This window comes from Podarcis erhardii (genome assembly GCF_964252035.2).
Source record: "Podarcis erhardii genome assembly, chromosome: 2".
Taxonomy (NCBI): domain Eukaryota; kingdom Metazoa; phylum Chordata; class Lepidosauria; order Squamata; family Lacertidae; genus Podarcis; species Podarcis erhardii.
In genome coordinates this window covers 49,402,564-49,425,992 of record NC_138498.1, presented here as the reverse complement: position 1 = coordinate 49,425,992, position 23,429 = coordinate 49,402,564, and the positions used below count along the sequence as shown (strand labels likewise).

Below are 23,429 nucleotides of genomic sequence, written 5' to 3'. Positions count from 1 at the left end.
GCAGCATGGCATGCTGGGATACTTCTGCTGTTTTCAGAACCGTCAAAAGGTGAGCTATTTTCTTGTTTTGACAGGAAAAGTGATTTTAAAAAGAATCATTATGGTTAAGAAAATTCCATAAAACTAGAAGGCTTACTGCAGATCTCACGAACAGAAAATCCTCAAATGGATAAAAGCAATCAGAGATCAACTTTGCAAAAATCTTGCATGTGACTTTATTTACTTATGAAAAATTCTAAACTGTGTCTTCAATCAAAACATGAACTCTAGGTGTTATTCATAAAAATCCCAGATATAAATGCAATATTGAAATAAACAAATATCAAAACATTATGAATGGTATTCAGAGTAGACTCAGTTAAATTTGTGAATGTGACTGTTAGGTCCATTAATTTCAGTAGGTCCAGTCTGAGTACAACTCTGTAACGTATGAGAAGTTATAACTGTAACAAGTTGCATTAATTCCTCTTAAAATGAACAAATTGAACATTTAATTCATTTATTACATTTATTGCTTTCAACTTCAGTGATTATTTCATGGCTGGAGAAATTTTGTAAAAGATGTTAGCATTGCATCGTTAGCTGAAGATGGTAAGCAAGGCACAGTATTTGGCTATGATCTGCACTTTTGAGTGACACTGGGGATAGAGGTGTGGGTGTTTGGATATCAAATGTAGCTATTTAAGAAAATGTTGGTGTTGAACTAATCAGCATTCAATCATAGAATTGTAGAATTGCAAGGGATCTCGAGGGTCATCTAGTCCATTCTGCTTGAAAGTGTACATGGTCACACAATTGGTTCAAATCCTTTTCTTGGCCTTATTTAATGTCACAGAACCAACTCTTTCAAATATAGTGAAACTGAGTTTAAAAGTCATTAAGTACTGCCAAGATAGTTGGGAGAGACACTGCTGAAACCCCCAGTTCCAATGCTTAGGTTGCTGAGATGTGTGGACCTTACAGCAATTGATAAGCTTATAAAGAGGATGTTTATAGGATAGTGTGGGTGCAGCAGTTTGAAAATATACCTGGCAAATGAACTTACTACATATTGGATAACAGTTTGTGGTTACATAAGTTTGGAAATAAGTTTATTCCAGCAAACTTGTATGTGTGTATGAATGGATTGTGACACAGGTGGTGCTGTAGTCTAAACCACTGAGCCTAGGGCTTGCCAATTGGAAGGTTAGCTCTTACAGCTCTTACTGCCACTCTCTTAGAATAGAATAGAATCATAGAGTTGGAAGAGACCATAAGGGCCATCGAGTCCAACCCCCTGCCAAGCAGGAATCCCTGCAACAGGGTGAGCTCCTCTTCCTCAGTCCCAGCTCCTGCCCACCTAGCAGTTCGAAAGCACGTCAAAGTGCAAGTAGATAAATAGGTACTGCTCTGGCGGGAAGGTAAACAGTGTTTCCGTGCACTGCTCTGATTTCGCCAGAAGCGGTTTAGTCATGCTGGCCACATGACCTGGAAAAACTGTCTGCGGACAACATTGGCTCCCTCGGCCAGTAAAGCGAGATGAGCACCACAACCCCAGAGTCATTCGCACCTGGACTTAACTGTCAGGGGTCCTTTACTTAACTGTCAGGGGTCCTTTACCTTTACCTTTTTATGAATGGATTATGTATACGCAGCACATTCTATTTACTTTTTGTGATATGAAAACAACAACAAAAGTGCATATGACTGCAGTGAGTAGGTAGAATACTGGAAATACATAGTTAGAATCCTGACTCTTATATATGGACCTCCCTTCAATATATTTGCACATTCCATGCTGGCAACTTGGGTAATGTACCACTACAATGTGTACAGTATGTAACCACTTGACAAATGTCTGTCTGTGCTGGTGTTTTTTATTTTTGTTTGTACCCATAGAACAGCCTTTCCCTATTGTCTGCTGAAGAATCCATCCGCATCTGTAATGGGACTGGTGCCTCTTTCAGAGGATTCTGGGGCAGATCACAGGGCACAGTGGCCTTCCCCATTTGCCTATATAAACTTAGAATGTGCCCTAAATTACACACAGCACTCCCTTTGCAACTGCATGTTATGGGAGAGATTTTCAAGGAAAGTCCCCTCCCCCCCATTGTTGATCATCTTATTGAGGAATTTCTATTAAGTCTCCAAGGAAACTGAAAACCGCTTGTCTATGTAATCCTGCTAAGTAAGGTACATTGTCCATTGCTCTGCTTTCCTTGATTTCTCATAAATTTTGAAAGTATGGTAAAATGTTCCTGACCATTAGGCAGGATGATGCAGACAATCAACGTATTGCAGACTAAGAGATCAATTTGGTCATCTGATTCCCATGTCTAGCTTTCCAAATAATGGCCACTTGGTAAATGGTCTTCTCACTTCTAGCTGAATCTTGAAGTTACCTTTTCACTCTGCTGTTGCCTTCCACTGAGAGTACTTCAGTAGGTTGCCTTATTTGCTTAACATGCATTTGAAAAGTAAGTGGATCAGACAGTTTTCTTGAGTTTGCTCCCATCCCCTCCCTAGCCACCAAGAAAAATGGAATAGTCTGGCGTATGGGATTAGAAGGAATGGAGCTACATTTTTAGTAGATTTCAAAAATTGGTTTCAGATTTGTCTTTCAAATTAGCTGTTTTGACTAGCATAACAATTGAAACTATTACATGTGTAAATAGAAGTACCGGTAAAGTATTTAAAAGTGATTTCATGGACCAGGTCATTGAAAGCTTTTATTTGAATACTGAAGTTGCAAAAAAAAAAAAAAAAAAAAAAAGGATTTTCATGTTACGCTGAAGTTTTGAAGGTAATATTATATTCTGAGCCTCCTCTGCAGGGCTCCCCAACCTTGATTTTTATGATTTGCACATAATGCTTAATGTTGTACCTCTTGAATTGCACCATATCCACTTTAAGCCTCATGGGAACCTGCTGATAAAGTAATGTATGTAGAGATGGACGGACACCTATAACTGGTAATGTAACCAGATGGCTGGCTTTCACATTAGTTTCTATAATGGGAATAACATGATAGAGCAGCCACCTGTCCAAGTGATCTCAAGGCTCAAGTTAAGTAGTAAATTTCCTCTCTTTGGCAGTTGATTGCTGCTGCCTTAGAGGTTGATGGGTAGCCTGGAGTACTTGATGGTGGCATGTGGTGTTTATCACTTTACACGGCATGGCCTCTAGATAATCCATATTTAAACTTTTAATATACACATATATTTATACATAAGCAGTAACCTTTATTTTTCCTTACTGTTGCTACATCACCTTTACTAAACAGGAGTGTGCCCTTGCCCTGTCCATAGTATCCCAAATCCTTGTGCATAGGATCCAAAGAATCAGTGCCAATGGCCAAAGTATTAAGATGGCACACAACGTTTTGGAGTGGGGCACTGGGGGCTTGGAATCTGCTGGATCCTAAGACTTGCAGATCACCTGGGAGTGGATGGGCAAAAACCAGTGGAAAAACCCTCCCACCTTCTGCCCTATTGATAGGAGCCAATGGGATTTGGATTGCTATGGAGGGTATGCCACTCCGCGCCTCCCTGGCCCTCCCCCCTCCCTAGGCATCTCACAAAATACCAAAAACATAAAAATTACTCATAATGTAATTTCAAACCATAAAACCAAAATCCATAAAACATTTAATATCCAGTCATTCAGTGGATGAAGAAGTATTCAATGCAAAGCCGAGTGGTTTACATGCTTCAGTGTGTGATTGTTTGCATGCCTGTTTTCAGGGAATAAGCTATATATAAGGAGGTGGGGTGCAGGGTCTGTTTCTTAGATGAAAATACAGCTTTCTCCTTCCCCTGCCTAATCTCACTTTGCTCCATTGTTTGAAGCACTTTTGAACCAACTCAGCTCTGAAAGTGAGACAGGTTGGGAGTATTTGGGGGCAGGGGCTGAATGAAGCAGCACAGCAAGGCAGAGGAGGGTTTAGTTTCCCTCACCCATGCTCAGCTTTTCATGTAAAAAAACAGCAGCCTCCATCTGCTGCTTTCTACATAAATGGGGAAGACACATGAATAAATACATGTCACTTCCCCTGTCACATCTAGTTTGGCTCCAAGGCATGCATACTAAAAGTGAGAGAAAAGGAGAGGGAATTGTTTCGTTTCATTTTACATACCCAGCGTTCGTGATGGTGGTGTTATGTTACAAGAGGTAATGTGTAGCCCATTTTCCTTTCTGTATCATAGTCTCATATTTGGTGTAATATTTATTAGTTTTCCCTGTAGCAGCACTTATTAGGTGTTACATGATTTAAAGAAACCAAAGTATTTCTGAAGTAAGTAGGAAGGAAACTATTCCACTCCTATCTATAAAAACTAAAGAAACTGAGTTAATTGGCTGAGGCAATTCAGTGTATCCGTGACTTAGCTGTGATTCGAACCCAGTTCTCACCTTCATTTTCAGCAAAAAAACATTACACTGATTAACCCAGCACATATGAATGGGTGCCTCAGAAGCCTTGAGCATGTGAAGATGATCCTTTGATCAAATCTTTAAATCCTGTCCTATGTGTTTGATTTTAGCCTGATGGTGCAAAATTTAGGCTATAAACAAAATATTTAGATGTCATCATTTTGCTGGATACAGTAGAGATGAAAGATGTTGAGAAATAATGCAAGTGGGACCTGCAACAAAATGTTACAGTGTCTCTTGTCCACTAAATACACTGATCCTGTTCAGCGTTCTAGCCAATTAGTCATGCCCTTCTCAAGATTGCCAGAAGGTAGCTATAAGAAGCTCAAGCAGGTAAACCTGTGTGTTTCTCCCTTCCCTTCTAGCTTCAAAAAACTTGTTTATGTGGAGCTTTCTGTGTGGCAATTTTTGAAGATACGTATATTTTCTGTACAGCTCTGTTCTGTTGCCATTGCAGGTGCTAGTGATGTTCTCAAACTGGATCGTTAAAGCTAAAATTAATCCAAATCTCTGTACACAGATGCCAGCTTAGATTCAGGTTTTTACTGAGGACCATTTCAAACTCTTCTCGCAGTTTCGTTGAACAATCCCTTCCAGGGACTCTGACTTGGGCCCCAGGTTATGGGTGCCCCATGGCATAATATGACGTTGTGACATCATGGCGTCACATTGCATCGGTGGTGCAGCGGCTCTTCTAAGGCCTCGTAGCGTCTCAGAGATTACGTACAAGACATCACAAGACCTCTGAACGCAACTTCCTCTTTCTACCGGAAGTTGTGTTCAGAGGCTTGGCAGGGCCTGGGACGTCAGTTCTCAGGCCTCAAAAGGCCTCGCAAGACATTTGATGTGACTTCCAGTTTCTACCAGAAGTTGCATTGGAGCCCTGTGTTGTGGGTGCCCTGCCACCCAGGGCCCCCTAGATCTGGCGCCCATTATCCCTTCCAATACTTTCCCTCCCCAAAATTATTCTTATGTAAAGTTATTGTTTTCAGATAAATGAATTTGACACTAGGAAATCAGTGCTCCAATTGCAACTGGCTTTTAGAGTCCTGGGAAAGTTAAGAATAATTAGGTTTGTTAGGATGGTTGGACATCACAAATTATTTCAGAGAAATATTTAGTTGTTTCCATAATTAACTATGAAGTGAGTGGGCAAATATTGCATGATTGGATCTGTGCTGCCAACTCTTTGATTGCATATCCATTAATATTTTGGCTGCCATAAGCACAAGGATCACATTTAAACCTCCAAGTAATATTTCAAAAAAGAAAATAAAAGCTGAAAAGATTGATTTGCTGAGACTAAATAAAAAGGCATTTCATTAAAACAAGTCAAAGGGGGTCTGAGTTGTAGTACAATATCAGGCTGAAGTAGGCAATTCTTCCTAAATATACACAGTACCAATCATGATTAAAGTAGATACGTTTGCAAGTCGTGTTACTTTCAACTGCAGTGTTGTCTGTTAAAATATTTATCCTTGCAAAGCAAACTAGTTAGTTTTAAACATATATGCTGTTTCTAAGTGGATTGAATGCCTTATATTTCCGTCAGTATTTGTTCTAACATGCTATTTGGTATAGAGTGATGGGTATTAATACCACAACAAATACTTTCCAAACGCTGAAAAGATACTGGAATAGTCCTCTGAGAGACAAGGTAGTCCCTGATTTCTGGAACTACATTGGAGTGAATTATGCAAACCATTTCAAGCATAGTCTGGACTGATTCTTATGGACTTCCCTAAGTAAATAGAAATTCTCTCTTCTCCAACTCTTACTTCTGACAGTTATTTTATAACTAGCTATTTACCAGGAAATACTTCTGTTTTACAGGTTCAGAAGACTACAGGAGTAAGTTCAGTGGGGAGTGCTTCATGGACCTTGTCTGTCCTGAAAAGTGCCGCTGCGAGGGAACAATTGTAGACTGTTCTAATCAAAAGCTCACTCGACTTCCTAGTCACCTTCCAGAATATACCACAGACCTGTAAGTCTGGCACTTTTGTAAAAAAATAATAATGTTCAATTATGAAAATATTTCAGTTGTTCCTTCCTGCTTTGCTAGCTGAGCTTATACATCTTCAGAGTTATCAAACTATAATGTGTGGATCTTGTAATGCAATTGCCATATTGTGGCCTGATATTTAGTGGTACTACTTTGGAGGAAATGAAAATCTGTCTAATAGAGCTTTATGTATTAGAACAGCCATAGGCAAACTTGGCTCGCCAGATGTTTTGGGACTACAACTCCCATCATCCCTGACCACTGGTCCTGTTAGCTAGGGATGGTGGGAATTGTAGTCCCAGAACATCTGAAGAGCCGAGTTTGCCTATGCCTGCATTAGAACATTTAATGTGTATCAAATACGGCAGTTTATGTTTTAAGTTAAACGTAAGTTAAATTAAGTTAAAGTGTTCAAACACACTTTATCATGCTTTTCCATTTTTATTTATTTTTGTTATATTTATTTATACAAACTTACTGCACACCATGGGATGTGGGTGGCACTGTGGGTTAAACCACAGTGCCTAGGACTTGCCGATCAGAAGGTCATAGGTTCGAATCCCCGTGATGGGGTGAGCTCCTGTTGCTCGGTCCCTGCTCCTGCCAACCTAGCAGTTCGAAAGCACGTCAAAGTGCAAGCAGATAAATAGGTATCGCTCCAGAGGGAAGGTAAACGGCGTTTCCATGCCCTGCTCTGGTTCGCCAGAAGCGGCTTAGTCATGCTGGCCACATGACCCAGAAGCTGTATGTCGGCTCCCTCAGCCAATAAAGCGAGATGAGTGCTGCAACCTCAGAGTCGTTCGTGACTGGACCTAATGGTCAGGGGTCCCTTTACCTTTACCTTACTGCACACCATAATTTTCAGAGGCTGTTAAAATGCAGTTTACAGTAGCATTTATATTCTGCCTTTCCTCCAAGAAGCTCAAGGCAGTTTATATGTCCCTTCTACACCATTTTATTCTCACAATAACGCTGTGAAGTAACATATACTGAGAGAGAGGACAGAGTTAAGGTTATCCAATGAGCTATGTGGGATTTTGCATCTGGACCTCCCCAGCACTAATTGAGCATCTTAACCACTACCTCACACTGACGATAGCTCTTTGCAATTAATATATGTGTGACAAATTTACATAACATGTAGGTTCATCTGAGGCCTAATGTGTTTTATATGCTTTTATTGTTGTTTTTCATAAGGCGTTTACATGATAATGACATTTCTGTACTGGAAGCTACTGGAATATTCAAGAAACTCCCAAGCCTAAGGAAGATGTAAGTTAATCACTTTTTTATTTTTAATACCAATGTGTTAATACCTACAATGATTTAGGCAGGAAGCCTTAGCACATTTACTAGGGAGTAAGCCCAGTTGAGCCCAGTGTGCTTTGGTAAGCATACAGGACGCAGGTAGCACTGTGGTGTAAACTGCTGAGCTTTGGGCTTGCCAATCGGAAGGTCAGCAGTTCGAATCCCCGTGACGGGGTGAGCTCCCGTTGCTCGGTCCCAGCTCCTGCCAACCTAGCAGTTCGAAAACACATCAAAGTGCAAGTAGATAAATAGGTACCGCCCCGACGGGAAGGTAAACGGCGTTTCCGTGCGCTGCTCTGGTTTCGCCAGAAGCAGCTTAGTCATGCTAGCCACATGACCTGGAAAAACTATCTGCGGACAAACATTGGCTCCCTCGGCCTGTAAAGCAAGATGAGCGCCGCAACCCCAGAGTCATCTGTGACTGGACTTAACTGTCAGGGATCCTTTATCTTTACAAAGCCCTGTTGAGCCCAGTGTGCTTTGGTAAGCATTCAAAGGAGGATCTGGCTGCTCAAAGTGATGCTACATAAAGAAGGCTTGCTGCTTCCGCAGGTATTTTGCTGCTGAACCAGATGGAAGCAAACTGTTGAACTACATAATCATAATAAAAAGCATTGTTCTTTCATTTATTAAAATCATTTCTATCTGGTCTTTCTGTCTCAATGTCATCCCAAAACTGACTTAAAATGATGGCATATAGTTTTAACAAGGAAGCTTTAGACTTGGCCTGTACATAATTGTTTTAGGTGCAGAACGACCTAAAATATGGCATATGTTCACTTTGTGGATAGCACACCAATTGCGCAGCTGCTGTTAGTTTCTCATTTAAATTTTCTCATGGCAAAAAGAATACTTGTACCACCAAGAGTAAAGCATATATTCACATTACCCCTGTGGAGGTAAGTTTTGATTTGTGATGCAGTCATTATTTTGCATCATGGGTTGTGCAGAATATTTGTATCCTTGAGAAAGGTATTACCGGTACTCAAATCAAACTTGGTATATGTTTTAAAAGTTATGTTAAATTCTATGGTATAGCAAGTTGGTTCTTGTCTGACCTTGCTGTTGAGCTTGCAAGGCTACAGTCACATCTGAAATGAATTAATAATGTGCTAATACTAAATTGCCTGTACCTGATGCCCAGGGTCAAAGTTAAAGGAAAACATAGAGGTTATATTTATGTATTGATGTCTCTTTTCCCCTTTTCCCATGTCCACAAATAGTGAAACATCTGGTGCTCACTATTCATTCCAGGCTATGCAAAGGTTCCAAGTTCCAAGGGTGGCTTGGATCGCTTTTCTCAGTTCTAGTCCAGCTAGTGTGTGTCAGATTGAGCTTTGTAGATCTTGGTTCACAAAAATAATGGAAGAATTTATATAGCTTTGTAAAACTGCCATAAAATCACTCTAATTTAGAGCCCAGAAACCTAAAGTAGAAAATATATCAGGATAAACTGACAAACTTTTGAATGTTGTGGTTAGTTTAAAAATATACATATACTTTGATTTTCTTTTTTTCACTTAATTTCATGTGAGATTTTATTAATCTGGAACTGCAACTGTCCTTTCTTTGCATTTTGATTTTTAAGGAGTAGGGACAGTTGGACAGAGCCACATTGCTTTTCAATAAATATGGTGTGGAATAGCCATGTTCCTATTTAGCATTTTATGTTTTATGAAGCAATAAATTATCTGTGTCCTACTCTTGGCAGAGGATAAGAATTGAAGAGTACAGGTGCAGTTCAGATGCCTGTATTCTGGCAGCAAGAGGTAATAGTGCCTTGCAGTTCATCATAAAACAGTCTCATTAAGATACACCATAGATGCCTCCAAGCAGAAAGCTCTCAAGTTTTTTTAATTACATTTTTAAGCTCTCCCTTACCTGTATGCTTTTTTGCCCCATGAGAAATAGGTTATATTGTGCTCCATATTGCAGTATTAAAGACAGACTTAAATTAGAAACCATTTCCTTGTACACATGACTATTTCCTAAAAATCATGAATCAGGGTTGCTCTTGCCAGCTCCTGCTCATTGGAATTCTGAAACTAATTCAATTTTGTGAAATAGTGTTAAGCCCAAAAGCACTTCAACAAAGATCTATAATAATTTCATGTTTATCCAAAATGCCTCTAGTGTATCAAACTCCTCTTTCTCCGTGTACTCACCTTTCCAACCAAATTAAATTAAATTAACCAAATTAAATGGTTTATTAGTCACACAACTTATTTACTTACTTCTCTTCTCTTTCACCATGATGCTCACAGATTATTTCAAAAGCAAACAGAGAAATACCCCATCCATAAAATGGGTAAGAACAATTGTCTTCTCCACATGGGAGTTAGTGAATAATTCATGACAGTAACTTTTGCTAAGAGTTACTTTTAAAAATTATTATATAGCCATTATATGCATCGCAGCAGCAGCAGCAGCAGGACCAGAGGAGAAGCAAAAATGGCAGTAATCTCTGCGGAAGCCTGCACTTTCATGCTATGCCATAATTTGACCACTGTCAGTTAACAGGTTGGAATAGGCAGCCAGGATCCAATCACTTATTCTCATTCTAGAATTATCCTTGTTAATTGTACGTATAGTATTACAGTAGGACTATTACTTGCATGCGAAAGTGACAGTAGTGTTAGGCCCAGAACAGATGATGGACTTCTGTATCATCTGATACAGTGGTACCTCGGGTTACATACGCTTCAGGTTACATACGCTTCAGGTTACAGACTACAGACTCTGCTAACCCAGAAATATTACCTCGGGTTAAGAACTTTGCTTCAGGATGAGAACAGAAATCATGTTCCGGTGGCGCGGCGGCAGCAGGAGGCCCCATTAGCTAAAGTGGTGCTTCAGGTTAAGAACAGTTTCAGGTTAAGAATGGACCTCCAGAACGAATTAAGTACTTAACCCGAGGTACCATTGTATTATGGCCGTTGCATCAGCACCAGCACTGCTTGTCAGACAGAACAGTCTCTCCTCTCCTTCCCCCATGTCTTCTGGGGGCTTCCCGAACTCTCCAGGGTAGATTTGGGGGAGGTATTGGGGAGGCAGGGGAATCCTTGTTGTCCTAGCTGAATCCTTGCACTGGCTTCTGCAAGCGTTCTAAGATAGGAACATAGGAACTTACCTTATACTGAGTCAGACCATTGGCTCCATCTAGTGCAGCGTTGTCTGTAATGACTAGCTGAAGTTCTCCTGAGCTTCAAGCAAGCTTCTCTCCCAGCTGTATCTGGAGATGCTGCTGATTGAACCTGGGACCTTCTGAGTACAAAGCAGATGCTCTACCTCTGAACTACAGCCCTTCCCCATAGTGTGGTAGGAGCAAGAAAAGATTGTGGGAGAGCACCTGGAAATAAGGCACTACTGTTAAGGAAATTTTTCAAGTTTCAGTTCACTTAAATTGATTTACCTACACCAGTCTGAAGATGTCAACTTTTATGCTGAAAATGATACGACGGTCTTCTTGATACCTCTGTATCCATTTTTTGGCACTTACACTGTGCCGGAAGTAAAATCTGTTATACCTTAAAGCTTTAATATGGTAATATCTCTAAACATTAAATCTCTCCAGCTTTCCCCATTTTCTCTCTGTCCACTGTATCAAAGGAGGCAAAGCAATACCTAGATAATAAGACAACTTAAAATGCATTATTGGTATGCCATAACAGTATATATGGGGCAGCATTCACTTGGAGCCTTTGTCTGTTCTGTCAATAAGTCATGTGCTTAAGTGGACCCAAAGGATTCATTGACACAATTGATTTCAGGGTCAACTGTGCCTGCTTTTAAGAAGTCCCTTGGTACAAATTTACATGATAGCTCATCATGAATACTGAAAAGCCATTAGATGCTTGCCTCTAATGAATGTGAACTGCAAGGCTTAAGAGGAAAAGAATATCTGAATATAATACTAGCATGCTGAGTACTTGCTTATGGAAAATATTTCATGAGCTGGGGGGTGGGGGGATCTCTCCCGTGTCACTGTTACGTAAAATGTTGGCAGAACTTGGGAGTTTAGTGTCAATTCACAAAATACATTTTGCACATTATTATGTTACCTGCCATGAAACACGTGCATCTGTGTGAAGCTATTTATTGTAATTAGGATTAGGCATTTCAAACCTGATCCATAATGTTAATCACCTGAACATGTCTTGCATCAAGTAAGGGTATATCATCTCAGCCTTTGGCAGCTACAAGAAACTTTCATTTGTTTCATGTAGAAGCCATCCACTAAATGCTGAATCCAATATTTATCAGCTTTTGGCATTCCAGTTCCAGTTCTTTCTTGTAGAAAGTCTCTTCCCCACATAGCAGGGTGGCTTCCCATCTTGTGGAAGAGCTTTCCATTTTAAAACACCCCTAATCTAGAGAAGCTATATTTGTGAAAGTTCTTGCACAATACTTTACACATTTTTTTCCTAAACGTGACTCAGTAGAATTCTGTGTTGCAACCTGTATCTTCCTTACTCACCTAGTCTCCTGTACACAACCTCTGTCACATTTACTGCTTTTGCATGTAACACTAAATAATGATTTAGCACTATGTGCATGAGCCTCCCACTAGGCCAGGTGGAGGTCTTTTGACAAGTTTAATTTCACTTATGCTATACATCACAGCTTAGTGTTATGTTCAAACAAGGAATCCTGATTCATAATAGTTGGTAATTTAATGAGGCAGTTTCATAAACCGTAGTCTGAAGTTGCCTTAGGAAAGTGACCAAAAATTTTTCAAACCCAAATTTTTAGCTTGAAATTAATGCTAAGCAGTAAAAGTAAAATTAAGCTCCGTCCTCTTGGCTGCACAGTAGAAGAATGAATGAATGAATCTTTATTTGCATCAGCCATTGGCCATAGCAATGAAACAACGATACGATATACAAAGAACAGAAATAAAAAGTCAATTATATAAAATACATTTTAGGATTTTGAATTAGTAGTCAAATAGTGGGTCTTATTCTAATTGTCCCAGCTAAAAACCTTGCAACCTTTGCACAGTAGAAGAAGGGTGGAGGGGCAATGCATGCATCCTGACACCTCATTTGGGGTTGTTTTGGCACATCCATGCAGAACTAAATTATGGTTTAGTGTTACATGTTAACCAGGCCATTGCAATGCTGTACTGCTGTTGCTTGTGGAGGAGTCCACGGCATACCACTGACATATGTACTGTACACTTTTCTCTCAAAGTTTTTTGGATCCAGGCCATTATGTGTGTGTGTTTTTAACTAGAATAAAAAATGAATATTTAAAAGGATAGATTGGGTTGGAAAAATACTATCTCGAAAGAAAAAACAGGTATCTTAATTAGCCATCTTGAGTCACTGAACTTGAAAGCATGCATAAAGTCAAGGTTGTTCCTCCTCTGAGATTTTACAGGTATGGGAATGTTCTCATTATTCATACTGCTTGTAAAAGCATAGGCAAGTGTGACATGATCATTACTATACACAAATCGGTATCTGAACAAGGTACAGATACTCTGCCAATTTGAGGCTCACTATTGTGCAGCCTCCTCAGAGATACAATTAACCTATGTACTTGGTTTTTTTTTTTACTGTATATTTGCCCATATAAATAAATTTCACAAGCATGTGCCTGTGTCTGTTAAATGTAATGAGAATAGTGGCTCTAAGTGGCACTGATCATTAGACAAGAATACATGATAGCAGCAAAAAGAGCCCTTGCATTATCTGAAGATTTAAGAGATGCTTAACTAAATTTTTCATCAGACAACAGCTCAGTACCAGATGAAATGCATCTGTCATAATATTGTTTCTAAGCTGTCTCTGACATTAAACATAAACTCTAATCTCTATAGTATGGATAGAAGTAAAAAGGCATGAAGCTGCTTTAAGAGACGTGGCGGGGGGAAGCAGTTCATATTATTGTGGTTATTTTTGTGCTTTATTGTTGCCGCTGCTTCCTTGACTTATTGACTCAGACTGCAAGAGGGGTGATGGGTCACAAGCTGTGCAGCCAGGCTGTCTCTGCTGTTCAGTAGACAGAAACCAGGCTACCAGTTACTCATACAAAGCCTAACCCCAGCCTTCAAAATTACTTTCACCCAATAATAACTATTACAAATTATAGACTTCTCATCACATACAAGCCTGATCTGTGCTGCTGGCATGTTGGCAATGAATTATTTGCAATTGTTGTCTCTTATAAGTAAAACTGAGTTTTATGGCTGGCTGATGTATGTCCATCTTTAAGCAGTGGCTTAAATACATTTCCTCTCTCACCTATTGTCACATAAGCCCCTCTCCTCCATTTTTGTTTGTTCCTTTTTCCATATTTCCTTCTCTACCTCACCTCACATCTTTTAGGACTGTAATTCAGTGAACCAGGTCTGTTCTGCATTTTACCATTTTGTGTACAACACTTAGGTTTGGGAATTTTCTGGTTCTTGTTTCTTAGTGTGGCAATGTAAAATTTTTATTACTTGCTTGCAGCTAGTCTATCAGAAAACACTACAAGGTTCTCCCTTAACCTTGATGGCATTATATTTTCTATACCAGGATTTACTAATCAGGAAATGCATGCTGACTTGGTTCAGGGTGAAAAGACAAGAAACCTGTCAACTGGAAAAACTTGCAGCTGCCATGTAAAATAAAAATAAAAATTCTAAGCTTAATTAATGGAAATAGTTGATGAATTTGGGGTTTAATATTGCAGGGTTTCCTGGATTTTCTACCTGCAGTCAAACTTCAGGTGATCCTGTGCGATAGTATATATATTGAACGTAAAGGCTTATAACCTGCAAGGAAAAACAGGTTCTTAGGATGGAAGCAACCTTGGCTGCTATGCCAGCACAATGTCACCAGTTGGTGATGCCCTGTAATTAAAGGCAGATATGCTGGTAAACATATCAAGGAACTGTGTGCTAGTCCCTTGATTTCATGTCATGCATACCTTTGAAATAATAAGAGGTGTGATAGAAGTTGAAAATGAGGGCAGTTTTGACAGCAGGAAATACCTCAACTTTTAATATATGTTATACCGATTGTTTTCTCCTTTCACTGTCGTGTACAAGCATGTCTGTATTTGTACTGTATTATAGAAAGCATGTAGCCTTCTTAAATAATATTGTCTATCTAATTTGTTTCCACTTTCAGAAACCTGAGTAACAACAAGATCAAAGAGATTCGTGAAGGCACTTTTGATGGGGCAGCAGGGGTTCAGGAACTGATGTTGACAGGGAATCAGCTGGAATCTGTGCATGGGCGAATGTTTAGAGGTCTCACAGGGCTCAAGACGCTGTAAGTATAAAACGTTGTTTTTTATTTTGGTGGGGAAAGGGGACAGAGGAAAGAAACAACTGTTATCTATTGGCTGATTGATCACATACTGTGAATCACTGATGCAGTAAATCAGTGCTCCTGGTTTTGACAGCAGCCATTTTGGGAACATGACTTAATATTTAATACTTTGCATATGCATAGATCTGTGCTAAATCCCTAATCTAATCTGTTAGTAGTTCCTCTGTAATCTTTGGGTGGGTAATTTAAGTCTCTCTGACAGTACTGAATACAGTAGTACCTGGATTCTCGAATGTAATCCGTTCCAGAAGTCCGTTCGACTTCCGAAATGTTTGCAAACCTAGGCGTGGCTTCCGATTGGCGCAGGTGCCCCGGAAACAATAGTCGACAGCCACATCACACATTTGGCTTTCAAAAAAGTTTGAAAACTGGAACACTTACTTCTGGGTTTTTGGCGTTCAGGAGCCGATTTGTTCATCAAACAACTAAGCCGTTTGAGAACCAGGGTTCCACTGTAGCTGTCTAACAAACCTGTGCTACTTGTCTTAATAATTCCTTGCCCTATAAGAACAAGACATTTCTAATGTTCTAGAGCAAGCATACCATTTCCTAGTGTCAAAGGGCAGTTATCTTGTTTTGAAGACCTATCACAAAGTAAGGGTTGGTGCATATACCACATTTTCCCAGCACTGAAACTGCCCAGAAATCCTTTTCTACTTTGAGCTGCATTTTTCCCCTTCAGCTAGCTGTTGCTGTTTGGTTTGCTGTATGCAATGTGGTTGTAGAAGCGTCATAGCCCCCTAATGGATAATGATAAACAACACTGTTCTGAACTATCTTTTTAGATAAATATTTTTTTAAAAACTACATTAGAGGCAGAATGTATATACTATTGTTGTATGTCCTGTGTACCATTGCAATGAAACATCTCATTCCTCTAGATCAGAAACAAGTTCAGAATTTGTCTGTAAATCTAAATCGCACAGAGGTGAACCACTACCTGGCTATGTAAAACTCCTCTGTAGTTTCAGATATTTCACTGTATTTCACTTGATGAACACACTGGACCTACAGGCATTGCCATTTTTTTATTCACTTATGTTAACTATTTATAGGCTGCCCCATAACAGAAGTCTGAGAACTATTTTTAAACTGTATTAATAATGATTATTTGTTTGAACTGAAGCTATATTTCTGAGTGGGCAGACTTTGGATCCTTTAAGGCCTTAATGTGTGCTCTCCAGCCTCCCAGTCCCAGTGCCTCAGAGACAAGGCCTTCTTTTGCATCTCTGACACTGGGCTTTAACAGGGGCTACAGTTGACTTTTGTCTTTATAACACCAAATATATAATTTGGCCATGTGTGTACAGTGGCGTAGCGTGGGGGGTGCAGGGGGGGCCGACCGCACCGGGCGCAACATCTGGGGTTAGGGCAAATCCACAGGTTAGGGGGCGCAAATTACTTGCCTTGCCCCGGGTGCTGACAACCCACGCTACGCCACTGTGTGTGTACAGAAGCACTCTTCACTAATAGTGGTGGGCAGCTCCCCTTTGAAAATATAACAAATATATAACAAAATATAACAAATATAACAAATATAACAAATATAACAAAAATTCTGGAGCCAACTCCAGGGGACCGTGGGTGTCAGGGAAGAGTTAGAGTTAGAGGTTTCCAGTTTCTCAGAGGGAGAAAGCTTTCCCCAAGGGGGGGAGGAGAACAGTGAATCTAATAGAAGAGAGCAACATGAACAACAGGGAGAGACCGGCTGTTCACAGGAAAGGCAAGGATTAAGTTCTAGCTCAGATTCAGAGGAGGGGAGATACAAGCCTGCTCTGGTGAGGAGGTTAGAAAAAAGTGTGGGAAAGCGAAAGGAACAGTGCGTTCGCCATTTTGAGAGTGGCTGGTCATGGAGAAGCAGAGCTCAGAAGGTATCTGAAATAAGTGACTCTGAGGAATAATAGTTAAAGATAAGAACCATTTATAAGATGGTTTGTTAATACGCAATAAAAAGTTATAAAAGAACAAGAAGCGTTTGTGTGGTGATCTGAAGAGGACAACGACCAGTCCTGACAGTGGGTGCTTGGGCACCCACAATGATATAATTGGATTGTCAGAGAGAGTTAGAAAGAGACAAATTCTTATCTGTTTTAGTTTTGAATCTGAGCCAGAGAAGAAGTAGGGGTTTTAGTGATTATTTTATGTTTGAGATAACTGGATTATGTACAAATTTCAGTAATTTTTGAAACATGTGAAACATAGGAAAATGCCTAACACCAAGTCAGAACATTGGTCCATCTAGCTCAGTACTGTCTACATTGACTGGCAGCTGCTTTCTAGGGTTTAAGACAGTCTGTCTAGCTCTGTTTGGAGATGCCAGGCAAAGCATTGCTTTACTACTGAGCTACTAATATTTATCTAGCACATTATGCCTTTTGATTGCCTCGCCTACACATATGGTGTCTCTTTCAACTGCCCTCTTTCAATAAAGGAATTCTAATTCTAGGTTTAAATCATTTCAGGATGCTCAGAAGCAACATAATCAGTTGTGTGAACAATGATACATTCACAGGATTGAGCTCAGTAAGATTACTTTCTCTGTATGACAATCGCATCACTACAATCACTCCTGGAGCTTTCAATACACTTGTTTCTTTATCTACAATGTAAGTATTACTTTTTTGTCACTTTAAGTGTTGGATTTGGCTTACAAAACTAATTTAATCACATGAAAGCAAGAAAGATCAATATATTTTATTTTTAAAATTATCCAACAGCTGTTCAAGTAGATTTATGGTTGTGATTTATTATTACTATTACTATTACTATTACTATTATTACTACTACTACTGCTACTACTACTACTATTACTTAGCATTTGTATACTGCATTAGAATGTTTCAGGACTTCAGTTACTTTATCTTTGTGGTCCTTAGAATAACTCTGTAGTTATTAGGAGGTCAGCATAATTGTTCCATGTTGCAGACAGGGGCCTAGGACCAAGAAGCATCAGCTTACTTAAGAGAGACAGGTTTTGAAATTTCTGGTTTACCACTTAGTTTCTTAACCAGTACACATGAGCTACTGTACTAGGTGCATAATCCTGAAATCCTGTACCTACTTACCAGAAAGTAAGCCCCATTGAACTCAATGGGATTTACTTCTGAGGAGATATGTATAGCAATGCATTGTATATCTCAAAAATAAAAGTAAAGGCTCAAGCAATGACTTCATATCTGTTCTGGGACCAATTCTGATACATTCCTGTTGACCCTAAATAGGATATATAAATTGCAAAGGAGATTATTGCTGGCACTGAATGAATTCAGCATATGTTTATATGCTGGGGAGCAAGAATACTGCAGTGACAGATTCTTATACAAGGCTAATCCCTTATAATATGTTGTGCCAAAGATGATGATGATGAAATTTGTGTACCAACTTTCATCCAAATATCATTGGGTGGTTTGTAACATGGAACAAAGTGTTTCCTGCCAAACCTACGCATCAGTAACACTTGTATAACAAATGGTTCTCCTACTAGCATCATGTGAATTTAAATTTCATGACTTAGATCCTTCAGGCCTCTCACTAATCTCTCTTCCACAAATCTTACAAGTTTTGTTCTGGTTTGCTTTTTCTGCATCCATTAAGGCCCTTTGAAGTGTTCTATTTGTATGCCTCATCATTCTTTACTTTAATTGCCACTTAAGAATGCTCACATTTCTTTCCAGTTTTTAACTTGGCAGAACATCAGTTTTATTTATTTTTTGCCTCACAGTACTTTTTAAGAATCACAGCACAATCCTAACCATGTCTACTCAGAAGTAGGTCCCTATTGAATTCAAATGGGCTTATTCCCAAGTAAGCAGGGCTAGGATTCCAGCCTTACGCTTCTCATTTTGGCTATATACAGAGTCATCATTAACAAGGTGAATTAAATGCTTACTTCAGGCATGAGGTTAGAGTAGTTAGATACAGTTGGTTCATTTCTGAGGTACTTATGCCATTTTGTTCATGCCAAGCCATCTGCAACCATATTTATGCATAGTTTGTGTGTCATGTGAATTAAAAGGGCACATTACTCACTTTAAAGTGTAGCTTGGACATTGCTCCATATTTGAATCATAAATAGCTTATCTTTCTTAAGTTCATTGGGTGATACACAGCATAGCTGAAGCAAGCATCTGATCGTGGGGCTTCTTCAACCTCTCCTCCCACTGCAGCCTCATGTGCCCCCAAAATCTGCTCCAGAGGGTTGACCTTCAGCAAAGCAGAACTTTGGGGCTCATGGGAACTAGAGCAGGAAGAAGAAACACCAAAAGCCCCATTGAGAAAGCAGGTTTCATTGCACTGAATCTAATTCTGCTCTAACCCACTGAGTTTTGCCTAAAAATATGGCTAAGTGAGTACCACTTTTTTCCAGAATGGTATGCAGCCTGGATTTCAATAGTTAACTTGTGTTTTTCTTATGTAAGCCATAATAAAATGAAATATTAATCAACTTTCCAGAAACCTCACTGCCCTACCTCTGTGTGAGTAACTCTGTGACTCTCGTGAGAGGAAAATATGATTATCCAATTGTGTAACCTTTTAACTGTCACTGTTTGCAAATTGTAAGTCCGTTCTCAAATATCACAGTCAATGCCTTAATAATGCTGCACATTATTGTCCCTTTGATGATTTTCAGTTATTTTCATTGAAAATAATTTTAAACAGTGAAGCTCTTTTACTGTCCAATACTTTCAGTGACATTGGCCATCATTATCCTGTTATAGACATCCAAATTGTGCTGTGAAAAGGAGTTTAGCTTTGCCAAGATATTAGTAAATCCAGTAATCAATTTATCTAATAAGCTTACATTAATCGGGGAAAGGTACACTGTAACATTAAAGTTGCAAAAGGCATTATCCATGTAACCTTAAATGGATACATTTTCCCAAAGGCTTAATTTGTGCTACTAATTTATACTACCCAAGATTTTGCAGTCAGTCAAGCTGTATTTTATGCAACTCAGTTACTAGTTCTACTTATATCTTTAATTGATTTACGACCTATTGGAGCTAGTGGGACTAAATTCAAATATATCAGTTTAATAGTAAAGTTGATAGTAAAGTATCATTTAAAGACTACTTCACACATTCCAACGTAACTGGCACACCTCTAACTGTAGCAAGCATGTTTTGTAAACCAACTTCGACACTTTTTAATGCAAGTATGATACGGAAATATTTCAAAATAAATACTTGCTGTATTCATAAATAGCTTGTAACTGGAAAGAACTATTGGCCTACCGTAGTTCACAAAACAAGTTAAGCCAAAATGTAGCTTACCTAGACTGTGTAAATGTGTGGGCTCCTGGAAGGGTCCTGTTTACTCCTTTGTGTGCTGAGCAAAGCCAATATTTACCTTAGCAAGTTGTCCAAACCCAGGCTCTCTCCTTGCTAAGCACAAGCTATGACCAAAGTTTGGCTTAGCCCAATGCAGCACAGAAATAAAAATTAACCAGGGGAGAGCAAAGTGTCTGTGAATGCCTCTCTAGGAGCCTGCATGTTTGCATGTTCCCTGTAAACCACAGTTTGGCTTTCATGTTGTTCAAAGACATCCATTGTAGCCTAGTACAGGGGTAGTCAACCTTTTTATCTACCGCCCACTAATGCATCTTTCTTGATGGTAAAATTCCTTTACTGCCCACCAGTGCTCGATGGAAGGAGGATTCAGCTTGTGCCATAAAACCCCCTACCGCCCACCTAGAATCCTGAAACGCCCACTAGTGGGCGGTAGGAACCAGGTGGACAACCCCTGGCCTAGTAGCATAAGAAAGGGTCTTGAATGTTCACAATCATTTTTTCTCAGCTTAACTTGATGGGATAATAATAATAGTTATTATTTATTGTACCCTGGCTATCTGACTGCATTGCCACAGCCACTCTTGGTGGCTTCCAACATAATATACAGAAAACAACAACAACCCAACAGAACATCACACATTAAAAGTGGGATTTGAAATCCAGGGACCAGGTTGACATTTATTTTTTAGTTGTGGCTTTTGAGTCTGGAAGTCACATGCTCTCCCCCCCCCCCCCGTGATGTATTTGAGCTTATCTTCACATAACTATTAGAATCCCAGGATCTTAGTATGGCTGTATGCTGATCCCTTCCTTCCCAACCATTGGCAATAAAAATGTCACTGAAGTTTTATGCATTAATGCATTGCATACTGCCGGGCTTGAACTCTAGTAGTGGAATTACACCTGTGAGGTTTTTGTTTTGTTTTTTAAAAAATGTCTCTTACTCACTGCTCTTAACCTTACTTGATGGCACATTTCCGTTATGCTTTTGATATATGATGTGTACAACCAATTTTACTAATAAAAAACCCTGTGTTAGCCAAAAAGGATTTGGAAGACTTTTGTACACCATCAGTCAATATATTTCTTAACATGATTTGTTAGCTTGAATTCCTGTTAGCGTATAACAGCTGGATTGAAACTATATTGAAGTATTCTTTAACACACATATTAAAGGTTACCTGTATTTTATCACCATGAGGCAAATAGAAGCTTTGGGGGTGATTTAAAGTGGGAAAATACATAGGAAAGGGTTGAATGTCTCCTTTTCCCAGCAGTACGGTACTGATCCAGTACTGTAGCTGGTTTTTTTTTTTTTAATTAATTAAAAACAAATTGATAAGAGATCGTGTTCACAGATCTTCTATGTCATTTTTAGTTTGGCCTTTAGTACAAGCCAGGTAAGTGGCATGTTGAAACATATTACAGATTGACTACTTTCCTGCAGGCTGTGATTTGTCAGTGTCTGATCAGGAGAACAGTGGTAGAGCATAGACAAAAGCGCATTGAGTGATGAACAGTTGCTTCCTGCTCAAGTGTCTCATTTTTGAAAAGAAAATGCAGCCATTGGACATACAGCTTCCTTTGTAAGATAGTTAACAGACTTAATTTGCCTGACTGCCAATTTGCTTTTGAAAAATCCATCCCTTGATTTCTGCAATGACTGTCACTACATTTTACCTCATTTCCCATCCAGTAATTTGCTGTCTAATCCATTTAACTGCAACTGCCACTTGGCATGGTTGGGGAAATGGTTAAGGAAGAGGAGGATCGTCAGTGGAAATCCACGTTGCCAGAAACCATTTTTCTTGAAGGAAATTCCAATTCAGGATGTGGCTACACAGGACTTTACATGTGACGGTAAGAACAGTTTCTAGAAACAGAATAACGAGGCCCTGGCGCAGTTTGTGGTGAAATCTGTACTATTAACTATATCTTAAGTAGCTTGAAAGACCTGACCTATCAATAGGAGAACATTGCTATCTCAGTGCCTAATGCATCCAGAAATTTGGTTTTGGCAATATAATTCAAAATCCTTCCATCTTAGGCACCTCATTTTTTCACAATAATAGATAAACATGCTCTTACCTCTCCCCTTCAAATGTATTGCTTGGTGGAATTTTTCTTGAACTTACATCCTCATATGGACTAGTTTTCCCCAGTCTATTTGATAGTAAAGGAAATAACTGCTTTTGAACTGGACACCTGTATGAATTTTAAGTAATGTTTCATGGCACTACATATCTGCACTTTAAAACTGAGCATCTAGAAATAATAATAATAATACACCCATCTGTCTGGGTTTCCCCAGCCACTCTGGGTGGCTTACAGCATATGTAAAACATAATAAAACACAATCATTAAAAACTTCCCATAACAGAAATAACCAAAATAGAACTTCTAGGTTTTGGAACTCCTAATGTTCAAGTTGTGGGGTTTTTTTTTGGGGGGGGGGTGTTTTAAAAATGCTTAAAAGTAAGACCAATTCTCATGAAGCTTAGTAAGGGTAAATTTAGATCCTGTTGCATAGGGGAGAGCCTTAGGGCCCTCCCAGTGGATTATCTGGAACCAACATTTACAACTCCTCATTTGTCTGCATTAATGTTACTTTATCAATGGAAATTATCTGTTTTACAGTCATAATGTAAGCTATTTCTTGTACCTGATCCTATCAAGTTTGAAATTCATGTTCAAATAGAAGGTACTTCTGTACTAGTAGTGTTGAGAGGACAGGAAAAATCTGATGAATTTGGTCTCCCATGTGCATGCCTAAAAGCAGTTAAAATCACCAGAGGCTATATTTTTTGTTACAATGTTCAGTACAACCTTGTTTGAATTACAGAACATTCCAATTTTTATAGGCCCAATTGAATATATATGCTACAAAATATCTCTAGACATGTGTTTGGATACCACAGTTTGTTTTTCCCCTCATGCTTTGTGAAGACACATACTAGTTTGGGTAGAAGTCCATGCTTTAATGTTCTTAACTTCAAAGGCTTAATTTTGTAACACTAGCCTCCTGCTCTCTAGTTGTGAGGTTTAATCTGTTTTATAAACTCTGTCTTATAGAAATCATCACCCATGTTGGAA

The 23,429-nt window shown here is 39.2% G+C and overlaps 1 protein-coding gene across 2 annotated transcripts in view; it reads left to right on the top strand.

The window, feature by feature from the left end:
• The window catches only part of SLIT3 (slit guidance ligand 3), a 418,035-nt gene that overhangs the window by 314,244 nt on the left and 80,362 nt on the right, over positions 1-23,429 (top strand). For both annotated transcript variants that reach the window (XM_081845905.1, XM_081845904.1), the window contains exons 15-19: positions 6,244-6,394; positions 7,610-7,684; positions 14,842-14,985; positions 17,508-17,651; positions 22,033-22,196. In XM_081845905.1, coding sequence (XP_081702031.1) covers positions 6,244-6,394; positions 7,610-7,684; positions 14,842-14,985; positions 17,508-17,651; positions 22,033-22,196 — 678 coding nt within the window. The remainder of the gene's footprint in view (positions 1-6,243; positions 6,395-7,609; positions 7,685-14,841; positions 14,986-17,507; positions 17,652-22,032; positions 22,197-23,429) is intronic.